Source organism: Cryptomeria japonica, chromosome 7, assembly GCF_030272615.1.
Source record: "Cryptomeria japonica chromosome 7, Sugi_1.0, whole genome shotgun sequence".
Taxonomy (NCBI): Eukaryota; Viridiplantae; Streptophyta; class Pinopsida; order Cupressales; family Cupressaceae; genus Cryptomeria; species Cryptomeria japonica.
In genome coordinates, this window is record NC_081411.1 from 709290879 (window position 1) to 709313537 (window position 22659).

The 22659-nt window shown below is 34.8% G+C and overlaps 1 protein-coding gene across 1 annotated transcript; it reads left to right on the forward strand.

The window, feature by feature from the left end:
* The first annotated feature begins 20393 nt into the window (after window positions 1-20393).
* Window positions 20394-22382, forward strand: LOC131040244 (L-type lectin-domain containing receptor kinase SIT2-like). Its single transcript, XM_057973135.2, has one exon. It carries the CDS (start codon window positions 20424-20426, stop codon window positions 22380-22382), a length of 1959 nt encoding a protein of 652 aa, XP_057829118.2. The 5' UTR covers window positions 20394-20423.
* The last annotated feature ends 277 nt before the right edge of the window (window positions 22383-22659 follow it).

Genomic DNA, 22659 nt, shown 5'->3' on the forward strand with positions numbered 1-22659 from the left:
GATCAGGAATAGGAAAAAAAAATTGAGAATACAAATACTTATATCTACCAATAAAATAAGTCACTTTTTCTTTAACACCTTGTTTACAATGCATCAAATCAGTCAAAGTAATTTTAGGACCAATATTATTGTGAAATTGTTGAGTAAAAGCATTAGCCAATTGTTGAAAATAAGTAATAGAATAAGGAGGCAAAGAACAATACCATTTCAAGGCTTTATCCCTTAGTGTTCTAGTAAACAATTTAGCCAACAATCTTTGGTCATGAGCAAAGTCACTACACAAAGTTTGAAATGTTTTAACATGAATCAAGGGATCACCTTTTCCATTATAAAAGAGGAACTTCCACATGTTTAGGAGGGACAACTCAAACAATGTCATTGGATAATGGGCTTGCTACATCAAATGTGGACACATTATACTTAGATTGATTCATATAATCTATTTGTTGTTGCAAGGAGGACATTGTTTGGGCTAGATTATTGATGGTAGCTTTGGTAGAAGAGTTGAAGTTGGACATGTTGGATTGAGAAGGAGGAGTAGCATTTTTGAATGAAGGAGTAATATTTTTGAAAGATGGAGGAGGTTGATAATAAGGAGGGATATTGTTATATGAAGGTGGGGGTTGAGAATAAGGAGGTGGAACACTATTGTAGGTGGGTATGGGAGATGACTGGGTAACAAATCAAAGACTCACTTGAGGAGGGATGAAAGAATTATTATTAGAGGAGTTGCCCCCTTAACTAGCACTTGTAGTTATGATATTTTGAGTAGAAGTAGCCATGATGTTTGAGGTAAAAGTGGAAATACTAGCCATAGGGGTAGTCAAGGGAATGGAGTGATTAACTTGACTAGGAGGTTGTGTATAACCAAGGACTTCAACACAACCCTTCATAGGCATGATATTAGAATCAACAATATGAGCAATACCACGCAAGATATCAACACCAAGTTTATCACTTTGAACCATTCTTTTCAATCCTTGAATTAATGGGAGAGCCTCACTTTTCGAGTATTGTTGACTCATCCATTGTTGAAGATTTTCAAATTGATTTTAAATCTTCTCCAATTGGTCAACATAAACCCTAGTTAGTGATTCATCCACGTCATGAGAATTATCTAAAGAATAAGGATAAATGGGTACATTTGTAGGATTGCTTGAACCACCAACATCCTCATGGAATAAGCTATCCAAATTAGGCTCCATCTCCTTGGTACTTAAAACTTGGGAAGAATTAATTCTAAAACTTTTTCTCATGGGGATATTATAGGTTGGACTAATAGTAGTAAAACTCATGCACTAAGGGAGAGAAATTGGAAATTTGAAAATTGAGATTTGAAATTTGAAACTTGCAAAATAATTGAATAATGCAAAATTTTAGAAAAATTGATTGAAAAGATAGATAATAATTATGAAAAATTAAATGCAATCCCCCAGGAAATTGAAATTTAAAGTGAGGGATTTGCTAAAATAACCTCTTAATTTAAATTTAAAAATAGAACCAAGCTTGAAATTGAAATGATGAATCCAAAATTGGGAAATGCACAAAGTTAATTTAAATTTAAAAATTAGGGTCCTTTTAATTAACCACTTAATTTTAAAATTTAAATTTAAATCCAAGATTGCAAATTTGAATTTGAAGCCACTCTAAAATGATAAATTCAAAATTTAAACAACCCATAAGCTCAATTTTAATTTTTTTGAAAATTAGGGTTTTTGCAATTAACTACTTAATTTTAAAATTTAAATATGAAAATTTAAATTTTAAATTAGATAGCACTCAAATCTGAAACAATTAATTTAAATAATGCAATTCACAAGCTCAATTTAAAAATTTAAAAATTAGGGTTTTAATGAAATTAACCTCTAAATTTTTAAAATTTGCAAGGAAATCAAACTTGTAAATGAAAATTTGAATTTTAAATTGCACACACACTAAGATCTGAAAAAAAAATTCAAAAAAAAAGCATAGGAAATGTCAGGTTCACCAAAATGTAAAGGGGGGAATTTTGATTTGGCAATTTGCAACATAGAAGGGAGAAATCACCAAATCAATTTTTGCATGAAAAGCCCTTTACATTCAAAAGTGGGAAGGGAATCCTCTAGATTCAATCACAAATTAGATAAGGACTAAATGTTGAATGGATTGATTAATTATTGTTGTGCTTTTTCCTCTCTTTTGTAAGTTGAAATGTTGAATTAGGGTAAAGTGCTAAAAAATTAAAGTAAAACTGAGAAAACAGTGAGCTACAGATGCGAGATTTTCACATGCACTTGGATCTAAGTAGTATAAGTCGAGCCGGATCTAACCCTGAAAAAGCTCCTAAAAAGCTAAGACCATGGCACATCACAACAGTCCTCCAAACTTTTTGCATGTCAAAAAGGGTTGATTCGTCTCTATGATTGAAGTTTATTCTAAAGAGTGCAACTTTGTACCCGTTTCCTCCACACAGAAAGAAGGGGAAAAAGGTTGGGAATAAGGGCTTGCCTTAGGTCAAACCCTTGTTTTGAAATTAACCATGAAATTGAATTAAATGTAATTGAAATGACTAAAAGGAAAGGATCTCCTTTTGAGGGAGATGCTCAATTATGACTAAAAAATGAATGATGATACCTCCTTGTGAAGTTTTGCTTGCCTCCACATGGAATTAGGGTTTCATGAAATAGGGTGTAGATCTCCACTTCAATGCTTCATCCTTGACTTTATTTCTACTCCAAGGCTTGAAGGAAGAATAAAAATGCTCAATTTCTCTTGAAAGCTTGAATTATTGATCTCATGTGTGCTTGATTTCATGTGCATATGGCTTGTGTATCTCCAAATGAGAGGGGAAATCCTCTTTATATACTTTCCCATTGGGAAAATTGGATAATTTTTTGACATGAGCAGACATGGAGTGGGCAATCCCACCCAAATTTGAAATGTGAAAATGGGTTAAAGGGGGCCCAAAAATGAGGGGGACTATGGCATGACACCATGGTCCTATTAAGGACTAGGGCACAAGGCCCTAGTCCTACCCTATTTTGGGGCAAGGATCAAGTGCCTTATGGGGTGTAATTTGAGTTTTATGGTATTTGTGATGTGTATGAGAATAATCAGGTCTTCAATCATGCTAAGGGGCACAAACACTAAGGTCAAGACCCAAATGCTGTCAAAAATGCAAAGGGGTGCAATTTTAGGAGACTACAGTGTTTATTTGTTAAAATTTGATGAAATGGTATAACTTATTAAGACAAGAAATATGACTAATGTGTTCTACAACAAGAGAAGATAAGATGTAATGACACATGTATTTCTATAGCTAAATAAAGTGTAGTGACTACTAAAGAATATATTCTTGTAGCCAAGTGAAACATGGACCTGTAGTAGCATGTGAAGGAGTATTGAGATAGCTATCGAGAAGTTGCATAAGAATCTTATTGCTAATGAATGACTATTATTCTTGATAATATTGTTTTGTTATATACCTATCTTCACATACTTCCACAAGACAACCTTCTATATTATGATTAGTATGGTTATGATTAGGACTCTTTTTATTATCTTACAATTATATTCTTCTTGTGAATAATAGAGATGAGAAACAAATTTAGTATAACAATTCCAAACTAATTAGGAAATAGTTGAGTTTATATATACACATATATGCATAGACACACGTATAGATACATATATATAGAAACACACACACACACACACACACACACACACACACACACACACACACACACACACACACACACACATTGCAAAGAATTTAGTGAAATTGATAATCAAGTATTTTATATATTTTTTTGTTTTCAATGTAGAAATTAATTTTCAACAAGTTTTTCATCTATGAGCGATTTCACATATAAAACAATGGCTATAGTTGATTTCTTTGAATAGTAAGTGCACATACTTAAGTAGGTTCCACTTGAGGGGTACATGCTACTTTGTAATTTTGTTTGTGAAATTTGTTGCATTTAATTCTTATTCAATGCATCGAATTGATATAAAAGGTTAAGTTAATATTTTCATGTAGCAACTATTATTTGGCATTTTGCATGGGATTTTTAGCTGAAACAGTAATTTACCTATAACTATGATTTGTAGAGGAATATTAGTAGTATTGTTTACCCTTTTAAGTTATTTTCCAATTCAATAATATTGTCTTTAGATTTATGATTTCTTTAATTTATGAAAGTATAATACTTGAAGCTTAGTGAACCTCCTTGTGTACATATAGTACAAGTCTCATCTCAATTTTATGTCCTTTCTTAATAATTTAAGTGCGATATGATAACTTATGATTGCTGATGAATACTAAGAGGGGGGGTGAATTAGTATCCCAAAAAATATTGAACTCAAACACTTAAACAGTCTAGCAGTAAACTGGTAAAACAGTCTCACAGACAAACCGATTAACACATATGCAAACCAAATAGCAAATAATGCATTCACCCACAAAAGAACAATCACCATAACACAAGAGATTTTGACATGGAAACCCAAATGGGAAAAACCACGGTGATATGAAACTCACAAGTAACTATCTATAGAATAGTACCCAGACCGGTTAAGGTCATACAATGTTCTTTACCAGAACAGATCATGTTAGGAATCTCGTTATCTATTAGGAGATAAGTCCGATTAAAGACTACCTTGTAAGAGGATTTAAGATCCACAGATGTGAACCACCTTGTTAGAGGATTTACTAAGGCTTTGCCAAGCCTACCTGGTTAAGGGTCTTCAGACTTGTCAAAGATGTAAGTATTCAACAAGTGAGTGATATAAATACTAGCACAATATGCTTGGTTAGATCCATTAAAGCTCATTATTAATGAATGTTGCATTACTTCAGTCTTCAGATACTTCACACTCTGTATCTTCACATAGACTATCTCTTCTCTCTGTAATCACTCATACCAAAGCTCATACAATATTAAAAAAACCTTAACAACAACTTGTAAAATCCTAGACATGATGTCCTTATAAAGGAATCTAATTTCATGTCAGTCCAATAGGATTACATTGCAAGTTCCTAGGTTCAGTGTACCTAGACATATTTGGTAACATGACACGTCAGCACCACCAGAGTGTCGGCATCGCCAAACAAGTAGTGGATGGTAACTTATCACAAAAATACTGGTTCATACAAAATGTTGGTTGCCGGTTTGGAACTCAGAGTAGTACTGGTTCAAATATTGAATTGATTACTGGTTTACACTTTCACCGATTACTGGTTTGCCAAAATGAAGAGTGGGAATATGATAACTATCGCTTTAGTTTCTTTGCTATGCTTAAGATCCTCATGCCGCTTGAGGTCTTCATACTGCTTGAGATCGGTAAACACTTTCTGCAAAACACTGATTGTCTAAAGACCAATACATGATATCGGTTTAGAACAAGTACCGGTTAGAGCATAACTCATACATACAAAAGTGATCTCAAAGCATGTGTGTGTCCATCAATGACAATCACAACATAATCATCAAGAATGCCAACAATCTCCCCCTTTGGCATTGATGGCAACACTTAGGAAAATTTTGACATCTAAGTGTTCTACAACAAGATCATGCCATAAACAAAATAGCTCCCCCTAAGCATATACACTATCCCTTTGCAAAAAAAATGTATACTAGTCCCTTATAGATATAAACATAAAGGTATACAGAGCATACATCAAAATTTTAAATACTAGAATACTTCTCCCCCTTTGCCAACAATGACAAAGTACAGCTGAATAACCCCTATTTTCATTGGTATTAAAATAATAATAGTTTATGACAATAAAGAGTGAAATTTGTCAAAAACTGATTTGAAGTCCTGCATAAATGTCTTCACGGATAAATACCATGATTCAAGCAATGAGGTAGCAACCTCATGCTCCATTTGCATCTGATAAACCTGCTCCTCCATAGCATCCATGGTACTCATCTCTTAAGTAACCGTTAGGGCATCTAGATTGAGGAAGCATTTCTAGAGAATTTGCAGTCTTGGTAGTAGGACCAGTTGAAGTTCCTGCAAATTGCGTATCCGGTTGCTTATCTTTGCCTCAATTCTTGTAGACTGAAGTTGAAATCGGTGAGTAGTTTGACCAAAAGTGGAGAAGGAATCATAGGGCATCTTGAAGGTACTGATAAATGACTGCATATCAGATTGCAGCTTGTCCTTTTGAGTGAGCACATCATCATAGAATAGATGAGGTTGACAAATGTTGCTAAGGAGTAGATTTCCCTCATCCATTGCATCTCTAATGTCCTTTTGTACCTTCTGAAGTTCTCACCAAAGCTCATTCAACTTTTTCACCAAGGCAATGTTCAGAGCCTTCTCATGCTTCTTCTTGGAATTTGCTTCTGTAACCTCTTCCAGGATTTGCACCTGGTCTTCTACAACTGTGCATAGGAGCTTCAATTATGTAAGTGGGGAATCGGTACTAGGAAGGTTCGTACCGGGTATCAAACTGGCAAGAGTGTCCACTGCAGCTTGGATCACATCTTGCTCCTTTTTCCTCCCTATCATTTCTAGGTGTTCTTGAGCAACCTTAATGCTGTGCAACAACTCCGATTCATTTGTTGATTGGAGGTCAATGGGACTGGTGATGTCAACCATTTTAGCTTGACTATCGGTTGCCATTGGAGTCCCCATTTGAGTGCTCTACACTGCTTGCTCCTTTTCTTTTGCTCTAAGCTTTTCCTCTTCTATCTTCTTCTTCTCCTCTTCTTCTGTTTTCCTTTTCTCTTCTTCCCTCTACTTCTCTTCTTCTTTGTCCTTTTTCTTCTTCTCCTCTTCCTGCTGCTTCTTCTCCTCTTCCTTTTTCTTCTCTTCATCTTTCCGCTTCTTTTCTTCTTCATTCTTCTTCTTCTCCTCTTCCTTCTTCCTCTTCTCCTCTTCATCCTTCTTCTTCTCCTCTTCCTTCTTCCTCTTCACCTCTTCTCTCCACTTCTCTTCATCTTCATCCTCTTTCTTTTTCTTCTCCTCTTTCTTTTTCTTCTCTTCCTCTTGTTTTCTCTTTTCCTCTTCATCTTCCTATCTCTTCTTTTCTGCTTCCTGTTGCTTCTTTTCTTCTTCCTTTTTCTTCTCTTCCTCTGCCTGTTTTCTCTTGTCTTCCTCCTATTTCTCCTGACCTTCAACTTTTGCTAGTGCATTCGGAGTAACATTTTCACCATCTAAGGCGTCAACATCAATGGGTTCCATTTTCTCAATTACCTATTCTCCTTCACTATTATACACCTCATCCGACTTATTGATTTCCAGTTCTTGCTTAGCTTGGCGGTTTGCTTCTACCACTTGATGCATCTTCAGAGAATTTTGTGCATGAGAGTAGGTATCTTTTACCACTTCAGAGGATTTTGCCTCTAGTAACAGGAGTCTTCTTCTTCTCATGAAGAAGAGACATTTATATTTATCCACCACCTCATAGAGTTATGAATTAGATACATCAGGAAAATATTGTGCAAATATTTCCTCCCTTATTTCCTATTCTTTCTCAATGGCAATGTGCCATTTGTTATCCAAAGAATTATATAAAGAATCAGCGATCGGTCCCAAACACATAGATAATTAATAATTTCCTGCTCTACTTCATCTTTCTCTATATCGGAAAGATCATCAAAATACTCTTTTAAATCACTAAGCAATTTTCTTCTAATGTTTTTGATAATCCTTTGGCAATGTGTCAAAGGTTTGTAAGAGGAAATATCAATACTTATCGGTGCAGATGTTTCCGGTTCACTCTTTGTCTTCTTCCTCATTTGCCTGGTCATTTTAGGCTTTTCTTTAGACATAGTGTCCTTAGAGTCCTGTGTGGTATCTTTTTTCTTCCGCTTTCTCTCAAAGACTTTGGCAGGTACAACCTCTGGTTTCTTCTTTGCCAGTGACCGGTTGGTCACTTTGAGGGTTCTTTTCCTTTCTTTGCTAAGGGTTCCTCAATCAGTGTTACCCTTTCTAGATAGGTGTCGGTTCTCTTTGCCTTTGGATCAAGGGTTGAGGTGATAAGGGTAGAGGCATACCCTTCCAGCATGTCATTCATTACCTCATAGCCTATAGGCTCCACTTCTTCTTGTCTAGGCTCAACAGCCTCCATTATGCATTCATCCACTCTAATGGTGAAACATATATCATCTTCATATTTCTTGACAATATCACCAGATATTCTCACCCTTTGACTCATTTTGCGTCTGAACTCATCAAAGTAATTGTTCAAAACTTTTGGATAGCCGGTTCCAACTGCTTGTAGGATTTCCTTGATTTGCTTTGTCACCGGTTGGTCAGTAAACCACTGAACATCACCTACTCCTGGAAAGTAGCCTTGGAAATAAAATAACAACCCAACCAGTAGTTGTCCAAACTAAAACCTCAAGGCATTGTCCTGCTTGATAGAGTTTAGGTTTATTAGGAGTTGTCTGTGCATATAGGTGCATAGATCAAATGATGCATCTTCTTTGATCATTCTATAGGTAGCATTGACCGCTGCAGTAGAGACATAATTGATTCTACTAGCATGGAACATCCGGTATCCTATCACCATACATGCATATTTGACAAGATCATCCTTCATTGTATTGACTGACATTCCTCGTGAATCACTCGTAGAACCAATGAGCTTAGTCATATCTGTCTTGCTAATCTTTCTTAGGGCCAGTACTTCACCGACATTGCAGAAACTGGTGGCGGCATGAATTTCTTCTGGTGTGATATCATCCGTCCATTCTAAGTACATCTTATCACCATGTACTCTGCTCAGAATAATGCGAATGTGATCATCCATGAAATCTTTAAGGAAACAGACTGCATTGTGGAGCTTCTTCTTTTCCAAGATGCTATACTATGGTTTGATCTTTTTATCCTTCCTACAGAATAGACCTAGCTGGGTATGGATTGCAAGAGATCCTGGGTCTTCAATCTTGTAGTCAATGAAATCTGAAATGCCTTCTACTAAAACACCGGTGGGCATTTGGGATAGGACATTGTATTTTGCCTTTCATTGAATGAAATCCATAGAATCAACAAGTGCACTAGAGCTAGGATGAGATGAGGAAGCCATGATAAAACAGAGAAAACTCAAAAAATACCTTTCAAAAATCAAGAATTAGGGCTTGCTAATTTCACTTCGCCTCACACTCCTTCAGTTTGCAGAAATACCGCTTTGCATTCTACACTTCTCCAGTAGATGTTTGCTTCAGATTCTCCTTTAGGATTTTGATAAATTCTTTGAATCACAGTGTGAATCGCTTTTCTTCGCTCTATACTTGAAAACTTCTTCGCCCAAAAAATGATAGTGAGAAATGACTTCAAAATTTCTTTTAAACATATTCCTCACCTACCATAATAAATGCTTCACCATTAGGGCATAAACCCTAATTTGCCTTTTACCGTTTCTAGTCTTCTGTCAAATGACAGGTATCACATACTGGTTAAGGTCTTTTACCTGTGACAACTGGGGGCTCGAGATATTTCATCATTTGCTCCCCCTAAGCTTTTGAAGCTTAGTTTGCCGGTTCAGCGACTTCTACACTAGGTGCAGAAACCGGTTCTTCTTGTAACACTTCATCAGATTTCTTCTTCCATACTTTCTTTATGTCCGATTGAATAGTTTCAACATCAATCTTTCCTTCCAGAGTGACTGGTATATCATCTGATATGTTCTTTCTCATCCTGCAAAATCTTGTTGTGTGACCCAGTTTGTTGCAATGATAGAAAACCATTCCAGGTGCTCTTCAAGGGCCATTGTTCATGTTTCCATTCTTCCTTCTGCATGTTGCAGCAGTGTGACCATGACCATGACAAATCCAATAGTTTTCCCTCCATCCGGTTGTCGCTTGATAGCCACTACTACCTGACTGATTGTTGTTGGTATTAAACTGCTTTGGATTTCGGTTCCCAGAGGGTTCAGGAAAAACTCCTTGACTCCTTTGAGGATACCTTCCAGTGTTGTGCATGACAGACCTGCATTCAAATGCTCTATGCTCAAACTTGTTGCATGCATAACAGTTACCATTGAATCTATTGGGTCTAGGCCTATCAATTAGAAAATAAGGAAAATTATTGTAGGCCTTACTTCTACATACATTGGCAGTGTGTCCTTCCTTGAAACAATTAAAGAAAATAGGTTTGAACTTTTGCTTACCTTTATCCTTTGGTTCCGGTTGCTTCTTTGATGCTCCATCCTTTGTACCAAAGGTCTCACCTTCCTCATAACTAGAAAAGCCAAGTCCAGTCTTATTCTTTACCAGTTGAACAGATTCAAGCTTTTGTTCTAGCCTGATAGAACTCTTATTGATCTTAGCAAGTATTTCCTTTGACTCAGAGAGTTCCTTGGAAATAGCAGCATTTGTTTCCAGCAGGTTTGCATTCTCAGAGACAACAATTTTCAGTTCTCCTTGCATGTCTTCCTTTTTCACTTTACTCTCATGGAGTTGAGTGGTTAGGGCACTGATTTCTTGTTTCAATTTGGAGATCTCATGATCCTTGTCTTTCACTAGATCTTCAACTTTTCTCCTATTCTCCAACTCCTAACACATTCTGATGGTTAGTCCTTCCAACTCTTTTCTCAGATTGGCATTAGACTCATTTAGTTTTTCCACTTCTTGAATTAGAGCTTCCATGTCCGCTTCATCAGAGGAACTGTTTTCAGTTAGCTCCATCAATTTTTTAGCATGCTCTCTTCTTTTTGCTTGAGAGGCCTTATATTTGACCGTAAGTTCATCATAGGCTTGCTCAGACTGAGTGAGCCGGTGAGTAAGTTCCATCATAGTGTATTCCCCTATATCTCCTTCCAAGTTGTTAGACTTATAGAAAGGTTGGCTTTGATACCAATTGATGAATACTAAGAGGGGGGGTGAATTAGTATCCCAAAAAATACTGAACTCAAACACTTAAACAGTCTAGCAGTAAAATGGTAAGACAGTCTCACAGACAAACCGGTTAACACATATGCAAACCAAACAACAAATAATGCATTCACCCACAGAAGCACAATCACCATAACACAAGAGATTTTGATGTGGAAACCCAAATGGGAAAAACCATGGTGAGATGAAACTCACAAGTAACTATCTGCAGAATAGTACCCAGACCAGTTAAGGTCATACAATGTTCTTTACCAGAACAGATCCTGTTAGGAATCTCAATCTCTATTAGGAGATAAGTCTGATTAAAGACTACCTTGTAAGAGTATTTAAGATCCACATATGTGAACCACCTTGTTAGAGGATTTACTAAGGCTTTGCCAGGCCTACTCGATTAAGGGTCTTCAGACTTGTCAAAGATGTAAGTATTCAACAAGTGAGTGATCTAGATACTAGCACAGTATGCTTGGTTAGATCCATTAAAGCTCATTATTAATGTATGTTGCATTACTTCAGTCTTCAGATACTTCACACTCTGTATCTTCACACATACTATCTCTTCTCTCTGTAATCGCTCATACCAAAGCTCATACAGTATTAAAAAAAACCTTAACAACAACTTGTAAAACCCTAGACATGATGTCCTTATAAAGAAATCCGATTTCATGTCGGTCCAATAGGATTACATTGCAAGTTCCTAGGTTCAGTGTACCTAGACATATTTGGTAACACGGCACAAAAGCACCGCCAGAGTGTCGGCACTGCCAAACAAGTGGTGGATGGTAACTTATCACAAAAATACCGGTTCATACAAAATGTCAGTTGCCGGTTTGGAACTCCGAGTTGTACGGGTTCAAATATTGAGCCGATTACCGGTTTACACTTTCACCGATTACCGGTTTGCCAAAATGAAGACTGGGAATATGATAGCTGCCGCTTTAGTTTCTTTGCTCCGTTTAAGATCCTCATGCTGCTTGAGGTCTTCATGTCGCTTGAGATCAGTAAACAGTTTCTGCAAAACACCGATTGTCTAAAGACTAATACATGATATCGGTTTAGAACAAGTACCGGTTAGAGCATAACTCATACATACAAAAGTGATCTCAAAGCAAGTGTGTGTCCATCAATGACAATCACAACATAATCATCAAGAATGCCAACAATTGCTTGATGTAGGATAGCTTTATCTTTAAGTATAGTGTGACCATATTGCTTTAGATCATTAGTTGTTATTAGAAAAAATACTTTTTTGGATCATTACTGAAGATGGAAGTGTGGATTGTAAGTTTTATCTTGATGCAAGAAATAAAATTTGCCTTGTTGATTTTAAGCACCAAAAGAATTTGTTCCTAACTTTGCAACAAAAAAAATTTGCGTGTTTGTTTTTGTGATTCTTTTTAACTTTGAACAAGTGTGATTCTTTTTTAGAGCTCCAAACGAAAGATATGGTTCTTTTTAAAACTCCAAATGAAAGTGTAGTTGATTTTAACCCAAAAGGAAAATGAATTTATTTTATCCTAACTTGAAAGACAAAGTTAGCAATATGAACAAATTTATTTCCTAAGCTAAAATTGCTAAAAATAATGCTATTGTAGGGGTTAGTTAAAACCTGCACAAAAGATAATTAGTTAGAAAAATCTGCATGTTTTGGTGGGCTTCTACAAGCCTAAAATTTTTGGTTTTCGGTTACAAGGAATTTTCTTACAACTCTTTGTTACAATAGCTCTACTCTGTGTGAAAACAGAAGTGCTATTTAACATGAAAGAGCAACATTATAGACAATAGCGTTAAAGTATCAATTTGCGAAGGTGCTAGATTGAGAAGAAAAATGCAAGAGAATGACCTGTGTGTCAATTAAAACATTCAAAAGTTAGTAGTCTTCAAAATGATTGCTCTTTGATTCACGTCGGGTTCACCAAATGATGTCATGGAAATGGGGACAAGGCAACAACAAAGTTCAATGTTAATAAGTTAGTTTCAACCATAAAAACAAAACAAAGAACTAAAAACCATTCCAAACATATCAAGAGAGATTTCAAAAAGCATGAAAGAAGTTTAACAAAATAAAAGAAAGGAGAAGAGCCTCCCTAAGATGCTTCCATGATGCCTTTTGATGCTTCTCCCTTGTTTCTCTCCTCTCCAAGTCCCAAATGAGTGTAGCTCTCAGCTTTTAGCACTAGCCATGGATGCCATATGGAGATTCAAGATGGTTGAATATGATAAGCAAATACTATGCAAGAGTAGATAGTGATGCTATGAAAAAGCTCTATGCTAATGCCAGTATAACAACAATACTCTAAAATGCTTCTTTTTGCTTGAGGAGAAGGGTTCTATTTATAGAAGAAATGGGGAAATGAAGGGTTAAGATTGAATGGTTTAATCAAGGGCCAAGTTTGAAAGTTGGGGATCCATGTGCACAATTGGCACCAATAAAATGGTGACAAGTGTCAACATAGGATTGGGTTGAGAGAAGAGGTTGGAGGCATTAAAGGCCTGAGAAGACCTCATGGTTATCTAGAAGGTAAGGGTCAAGTCTAAATTAAGATTACCCATTGGATTAAGAGTTAATCCAAGGATAAACCTTTGTGCAAATGTTTAAGAGATAATCATGGTCAAAGCATTAATGGCCTGATGAGACCTTTGGGTTGGGTAGAGGTTGAGTCAAAACAAATGTTTTAACCATGTGGGAGGGTTTGAGGTAACCATTAATGGTTATTGGAGACTTTGGGGATTAAGTGGTTGAAGGTTGAAAGCCTTCAATGGTTATCAAAGACTTTGAGGGTTAATTTGTTGAACACACAAAGCATTAATTGCTTTTCAAAGACTTTGGAGTCTTTGAGAAGTGACTCCAATTTGCTTAGGAATGTGACAATATTTAGGGGATGGATTAAGCTAATTAGGAAGGGTTTAGAAGAATCTAGAAGGGGTTTAGGCATACAAGTGGATTTTGTAGGAAAATGCAAGTGGGAGAAATTTTGGTATTTTCAATTAAAATAAAATCATTTATTTCAATTAAATGGTGTAATTTGCATTTGGATAAATATTCAAATAAATATTAATTTATTTAAATGAGAAAAATGAAGATAAAGCATTAAAATGCTTGAAGACTTTGAGGGAAACCATTAAAGGCTTGAAGACTTTAAGGAAAACCATTAAAGTCTTTAAGAAGATTATAGAAGGAAGCCATCAAGTTTGAATGTTTTAAGGGAAACCATTAAAGGTTTCAAGTGGGTGAGGATAAATAGGATTTTAAATAAATAATTTATTTAAAATAGTTGTGCAACTTGCTTTTGTAGGAAAATACAAGTGGGTGGAGGATAAAGGTGATTTAAATAAATTATTTATTTAAAATAATTGTGCAACTTGCTTTTGTAGGAAAATACAAGTGGGTAGAGGATAAAGGTGATTTAAATAAATGTTAATTTATTTAAATGTGAGAGGTGGGATTTTGGGGGATTTAAATAAATATTAATTTATTTAAATGTGAGAGAATATTTTAATTAAATAAATATGATTTATTTATTTAATTAATGGTCTGAATTTGGTTAAGTGAATTAAATCAAATAAATTGAATAATTTATTTAATTAATAGGAGAAGAGGGTTAAGATGAATTAATTAAATATTAATTTAATTAATTATTAATTGATGGTTGAATAATCAAATAAATACTAAGTATTCATTTAATTAAGTGGACAGATTTATGTGACTACAAAAAGAAGTCACCTATAATTTTGTTATATATATTAAAATAAGACAAATACAAAGAATAAACAACAACCATATTTAATAGTCAATACTTTACACTTACCAAGAACCCTACCTTCTTTCTATCTATCCAACATTATCGACCTATTTATTAATTAATTGAAATTCAAAATCCCATTTAAATTTTGAAAATTCAATAACTAATAAATACTACGAAATATTCATATTGAGGGATACCGGAGTCGAAGTATACAAGTTCCAATTTTCCGCTTTGTTTTCATTTTTGGTCATTTCCACAGCTCTTTTGACTCATCGCCCACATGAAACCCGTGCTAATGAATTTTAACGTACGAATTGGGATGGTCGGTAGTGCAATATAAAATTCCATTTTATTCTTCAATTTAAAATAGGTTTCCGTAAAGCAATATTAAATTCCATTTGATTCTTTGTAAGTGCCATTTTATTAGATGAAAGGCCTTAAATGTGGGGGCCTCATAATATGAGCAGTTTATGTATTGCAGAGAGGACCACACGTAAAGAATCGGAACATTGAAGACCATTTTCTAAGAAGTCTCCTCCATGTTTATAGTCTTTACTAACTGAGATACGTAGTAAGAGCAAAGTTTCTGAATTCCAATCGCCACCTCATTATTTCACTTGTTCACAGCCAATCTAACTTTTGGGCGGTGGGAAAGTTTTAAAAAGAGTGTTTATGTAAATAGTTTATTCATTATGTTAGATTTCGTTATTATTAAACATTAATTTAAATATTAAATTGAAGTCAATGGGTCTTTGGTTTATTGGTAAAGTTGAATGGTTTTAAATGAGTCCACTAAAGATCAAGTCTTGCTTAGTGCAAGACTCCGGCATCACATAGGATGAGTCTAGGAATGTGCCCCAATTGAATTTGACAGAATGGATACCCCGTAGTGTTTGGCTTTTAGTTGAAGAGGTTTCAGCCTATAGGCTTGTGCTCCCGTATCAGATAACTAAAACTACTTTGCGAAGGCCCTCGTTGGATAGTATGCTAGCAAGCTTTGTGTCCCTGTTGGTCTACCATAATTGTGGTCTAAACCTCCATCAAAAAGTTAGACCATTAGTTTAAGTAGTGCAAAGACAGACTCATAAAAATAATGATACATTAGAAATCGAAGATGAATAGTATACTAACCTTTACAATTCATAACACTTGGGAATGTTAAAGAAGGTTCATTTAAATAGTATGGACATTAGATATATATTATTTATAATGAATATAATTTTTAATGAAATAAAAATTAAAGAGTCTCCTTTTTCTTAAATGGGAGAGTTATTGTACATGTAGTATATAAAGAGGTGGGATATATTGGTGATTTAATTGTTTAATAATTTAAGATTAGTATTAAGGATGTAGAAAATGCTTTTTTTTTCTCATAAGATAGAGATATGCATTATTTTGCATGCAAACACATTGTTAATAGTTGACACTTAGGAAGACAAATAGATTTGTTAAATGTTACACATGTGAGATCATAATGAACGTAATTATTAAATTATCAACCTCAAAAGTCAATTAATGCTTCTTCAAGTGTTAGACCTTGTGATTAATCAACTATTAAAGACCATCTCATTTTGAAAGACCATAAGAACAACCACTAACTCTAAATCTATCACAATAATCTATAATCATAAACAATGAAGGAAACATATGAATTCAAAAAATAACATAAATTGAATAAAGGAATGCAAACCAAAGTGTCAAAATCATGAGAGTGCCTCAATTGATCCTCTCCTTCTTGTGTTGTGTGTGATTGCTCTTAGAACCGTAACACAATACCTATAATATGATAGCATAACAATTCAAAGATTTTGGTTGTTTATGATAGGAGTTTGAGGTTGATTTTATAGATTTCAGAGATTCTAATCAATGATCAAGATTTTAATATTATGTAAATTATGTGAAAATATATTTGCATAAATATATAAGCTAATACTAATGGTAAAAATAGATTTTTTTTTTATTATCATTATCTCATTTAAATTTTATCATCTTATTTTCAATAGCATCATGTAGTTTATTCCAAATATCAATGTAAGTTTACACCTATTAGCTGTTGGAATAATCAAGAGCTCATAATGAAGTTTCACACACTTTAAATGATCAACCAAGAAACATGCCTTCCACAAGAGAATCTTCAAACATGAGCTTGCATGAATATGGGAATGAAATACTCAATGAGCTCTGGAAAAGGTTGAATTGATATGTTACAATGTACAAATGGGCCTTGCTTATATAGGCAAGGAGATGAGGTAGGATTACAACTATCCTTGGCACAAACATTAAATGCATGATTCATAACGATTAATTCCTAAAGAAAATATTATGACATGATGCTTTGAAAAATAATAAATTTGACAAGTTACATAAAGTAACTTTCTGAAAACTAATTTAAATACAAGCTAGGTCCTAAGTAAACTTAACATGTGAATAGGTTATAACTATGAACTAGTTAGGATATTATCTCATTCACACCAACAATATTCTTTAATTGAATGAAAGTCATGAAATGATTGATCACTATATGTTTAGGAAGTGGTTGATTGGAATCTAATAGTTAAAAATGAGAGAGTACTATAAAATTTGAAGCAAATCATTCATATATTCTTCAAGCTTATGAAACCTCCATAAATTTTGGTTTAAAATAAGGGAAAAAGGTAGTAATGACTTGGTTCACATTTTACTTTGATTCTTACCCTTCAAAATAGTATTAAATTATTTAAAATTTGAAGGATTCAAAGTTTAGGATGATGATAGATTACATTTTAAAGTATCTCATTTGAATAAGCTAAGCTCAAGAATTTTTAGAATGTGTGTGAATGTCTAGATGAAAGATAAAAAGATACTTAGGAGCATCTTACTATTTCTCCTCAATCCTTCAAAAACTTGAGTTACAACTTATTATGAAATCAAATTGATGTTTTACCTTGGAACACAAATATTAAAATTGATAGTCTCATCACTCATTTGTATGCATCTCATTAGTGCAATGATAATAATTTTTAATCCTATATTTATATGAAAATTCTATTAATATATATTAGAAAGATAATAAAAACACTTCGTCAAGCCTAGAGGTAATGGATAAAACCTTTCAATATCATAGGACCTTTAAGGAATTTTGGAAGTAACTTGTCTAAGATTACATACCATATAAAAAGTTAATACATGTTGTGAATGAGTCTAAATGAACATTTGAGTCCCTATTTTCCATTATAAATTTCAAAATGAGGAACCAAAAATCACATAAAGAATATGCATACAAAAAATTCAAAAGGTAAAGTTGTGCAATATGGAAGATTATATTCAAAGATGTCCTTATTATCCTTAAATTATTATTTTAAGTTTTCAATCTCTTGTAGAAGTGCATCCATGGTGGTAGTGGGAACAATAATGTTATTGAAAGTATGAAAGATAGTAAAATGGGCAAAGAGGGTTTGGGATGTAAGAGGCATGAAGATGGAAGAAAATTGATTGCATACAATGTATAGTTTGGGATGGAGAAATAGTATGGATGTAATAAGCAGAGGGTGCAATATAGTAGTTGCTGAGAAATATAGGGATATTTAGGTGAAATTAAATAGAGCGTGGGAGTGCTAGTGGGGATAGTGAGTGATGAAGTGTAACCTTTAGGAATGGAATATTTGGCATTAAAGCCAAAACAAAATGATACAGGCATAATCGCGGTATTGAAGATAACACTCAGGTTAATAACGGTAGTATCTATGGAGGTTATGGGGTTGGAATTTGAAGATGAAGATGGATTGGAAGATACACCATTAGAAATATTCATTATGGATAAAAGAGCTTGTAAAAATTTTGGGTCGTGAAGATATAATAATAATACATTATAACATGAGACAAATGCTAATTGATGGAATACTTTAGTTTATTTTAATATATTTATGAAAATATTTCTTATGAGATCAAAACCTTACTAAGGCATGTGTATCATGGTCATAATCCTCTCAGGTCATCTAAGTAAATCTCAATGTGATCACCATTAAAGATATCATTATAATTTAAATTATTGGCCATATTAGGGTTCACATATATATACTCCTTTGAGGAATAGACAATAACATGGAAAGGGAAAACGAATTCCACTCTAATAAATGTGGAAAAAAATAAAGGTAAATAGATCTAAAAATAAATACAAGTAGAAAATGCAAATATAAAGCCAATATAATGGTAAGTAGGGGAGATGATAACAAATAAGTATTATCAAGCATTAAACCCATAAAAGAAAGACATATCAATGAATAAATGTACATTAAAGTTATCTACTATAAGAAATAAGATGTGAAATTATGAAATTATAGATCTTAAAGACCCTTATGAATGAAAAAGTCTAGAAATAAGATTAGGTATCGTAGGATCAAATGAGTTCACCAAAAAATATAAAAGAAAATAAACATTTCTTAAGACTAGTCTAGGCTAATCTAATAAGATTCATACACATACACACGACTAATATAGACCAATTAATGTTAGTTGAGACTCATAAATATAATTAATTACACATTATTTTAGGAAATTACAGTGCAATAGAAGGTAGTACTTAGATTCATGGTTACAAAATGAGAAACATTTAAGAAGGAAATTATGAAATTTCTCTATTTTAGTTTTAGTAATGCAATATATTTATCATAAGAATGTCTTAGTTTTTGCATTGGCTTTAAACTCTATTAAATGTTGGGTTCATAGGTCTAGGTCAATTTAACAATTACAAATTCATCCTCTAAGTGAGGTCAAGCAATATTACACAATATAAAACTCTACTCTATTTCTTACTTAGTATTGCCATGCTTGCTCTTCTTTTCCTTGGTATTTGAGGGATTTCAATATTTTAAAATGCCTTCCAAGAGATCTCATGCACCAAGTCCAAGAATGTACTATTGATTAGTCTTTTAATGTTGAAGAGTGAGAGGATTTTAGATGATAACCCAATGTGTCTATTGAATGCATTGAGTGTCTTTAAATACTAACACAAAACATCAAATTACACTAAACAAGTATATGGTTGGCTCATGCTAGGAGAATAAAGGGGTTCCACAACTTTAAATTTTGATTTTTAAAATTCAAAGGGTGAAGTGTGCAACTATGGGGTTGATCCCACAATTGTGAAAATAACTTCATATAGACAAATGATAAGATAAAAATGATTAATGAATGTGAAAATAAGTGCACAGATGAAAATATAAAGAAATGGTGAATACAAAGTAACAAATACATAAAAACATAAACATATAAAAAAAATAGAAATTAAATATATAAAAAAATTTATGCATACAAATAAATTAAAAAATAATAAATGTTGGAAAAAATTAACCTAACCTCATATAAAATTATACCGTTTATTAGTAAATACATATATCCAAACCTTCAAACTAATATATATAGATATCTTAAATTTTCATTAGATTGCCTAAGATTTAGATTTCGGTCAAATAAAGTTTGATATCCAATATTTTCGCCATGGGCACAATTAAGGTAGGAAAGTAGGATAGGCTATGCGTATAATATAATCACAAGCTTGTTTTCAGTCATTGTCATCAAGACACGAGAAACTCGGAAACTTTTTCTTATTCTATAATTTGTCTAAATTGTAGGTTTCATTGGCGATTTCTGTTTGTGTTGTAGTCAACATAGACGGTGGAACGCTCTTCCCTCATTAACATAGGTAGCTTATAATTTAAGCTTAAAGTCTGCAGTCATGTCTATGACTCTTATTCTTTGCTGTACAAGCTTGACAGCTGTGTAGCAGGTTATGATTTATTTTGTCTCAGACAAATCAAGTGTTTCTATGACTACCCCCCATCCCTTTTTTAATACAGAGAAACTGAAATCCATGTCTGTAATTATCCTAGCGATCCTTGTTCTGCATGCATGGGTTCCAGCACAAGCCCACACAAGTTTCCTCTTCAACCAGTTCAATGCCTCCACCCTTTATCAGATCGGAAATCCTTCAATCTGCTCTGGTGCCATCTGTCTCACCAATCAATCTCAACACATGTCTGGCCGTGCTTTATACAGTCTTCCTGTCAGGATGAAAGAACCCGAGTCAAGAAATATGAGCTCATCATTCAGCACCACATTTGTATTCGCCATGGTTCCTTATCCTTCCGATCCTTCACGCAGTGGGCAGGGAATGGCCTTCATCATAACGCCCACCAAGGCTCCAGTGGGACAGTCAGCCGCTCAGTTCCTCGGTTTGTTCAATAGTTCCACCATCGGGAAGCCTGACAATCATCTCTTTGCCGTCGAGTTCGACACAATCCTCAACGAGGAATTCCAAGACCTCGACAACAATCATGTCGGTGTGGATCTCAACGACCTCACATCAATAAAGTCTGAACATGCGGGGTATTGGATTGGAGATCATAGGGAAGACCTAGATCTCAAAAGTGGACACAATATTCAGGCTTGGATCGATTACGATCATATCCAACAACAATTGAATGTTACAATAGTGAAAGCTGGTTCACCTCGACCCCAAAAGCCTCTTATATCTCACAAAATTACGAATTTATCCAACATTTTCGAAGAAGAAATGTACGTTGGGTTTTCTGCATCAACAGGAACTGTGGTTGAAGACCACTGTGTCCTCGCTTGGAGCTTCAGCACAAATGGATCTGCGCCTGAGCTGGATATATCTCATCTTCCTTCTCTTATTATGAGAAAGAATTCCAACTGTCGAATTATAGCCTCTATAACTATAACCCTGGTACTTCTGTTATTGTTTCTGGTTGCAGGAGCGATATTTGTGTGGAAAAGAAACAAGTACAGAGTCGTTATAGAAGACTGGGAGAAGGAGTATTGGCCTCACAGATTTGACTACAAAGACTTGCATATTGCAACCAAAGGCTTCCGAGACGACCAGGTTCTGGGCTATGGAGGTTCCAGTCGGGTGTACAAAGGAGTCCTACCTACTACCGGCCTCGAAATTGCTGTTAAATCTATATTTAGAGAAAGCACCGAAGCCCTCAAGGAATTCATTGCAGAAATTTCAAGTCTGGGACGTTTACAGCACCGGAATCTTGTGCAAATCAGAGGTTATTCCAGGAGGGGAACAAATTTATTCATAGTGTATGACTATATGCCAAATGGCAGCCTGGACAAGATGATTTTCGAGAAGACAAAAAGCGTGCTGTCATGGGCTCAGAGGTACAAAATTCTGAGGGACGTGGGCGCAGGATTGCTGTATCTTCACGAAGGGTGGGAGAAAATTGTAGTGCACAGAGACATTAAATCTAGCAACGTTTTGTTGGATTCTAAACTTAATGCAAAGCTTGGGGACTTTGGGCTTGCTCGTTTGTACGAACACACAGGAAACCCACAAACTACTCGTGTGGTGGGTACGCTTGGATACATTGCACCGGAGCTCGTACACACGGGAAAGGCCGTTCCTAGTGCAGATGTGTTCAGCTTTGGTAATTTAATGTTGGAGGTTGCCTGTGGAAGGAGGCCTGTGGATCCCTCTCTGGATGCTTCCCAGATGGTAATGCTAGATTGGGTAAGAGAGCTGCATGCCAAAGGCAGGCTCAGGGATGCAGCTGATCCAAATCTTGGTGGTGAATATGTTGAAGATGAGATGGAGAAAGTACTCAAATTAGGACTGCTGTGCTGTAATTTTCAGCCAGAGTTGAGACCTACGATGAGACAGGTATCGCAGGAAATTGAAGGGGAAGCTCCTCTTCTCACTTTACCTACATATGAGATGTATGAAGGGAGCAGTTCATATCCCAGTACAGGAGTATCTTCTGCGTTGACGACTAACTCTCTAGAGGGACGAGAGGGCAAAGTCTAGTCTTGTAATCTTGTAATTTCTGTATTTCATAATGTTAGATTTTTTCTTTCTGATGTGTGACGTTTTAGATCATATTACACATCTATCATGAAATTCTATCATAAAAGAAACACTTAAAAAGAAATAGTATTAAATACAGACGGAGGCTTAGAAGAAAGAGAATGGAAACGGGGTCAGTTTCCACGTCTTTACTGCAGACTTGTTGACTGGAGGAGAGCTTATTCTCTAACCTTCCACAGCCTAGTTTGTGATTTTCAGACCGTTTAACATTTTCCCC

Excerpts from the sequence above, each read along its gene's own strand:
- LOC131040244 (XM_057973135.2), top strand. The coding sequence starts at position 20,424 with ATGTCTGTAATTATCCTAGCGATCCTTGTTCTGCATGCATGGGTTCCA.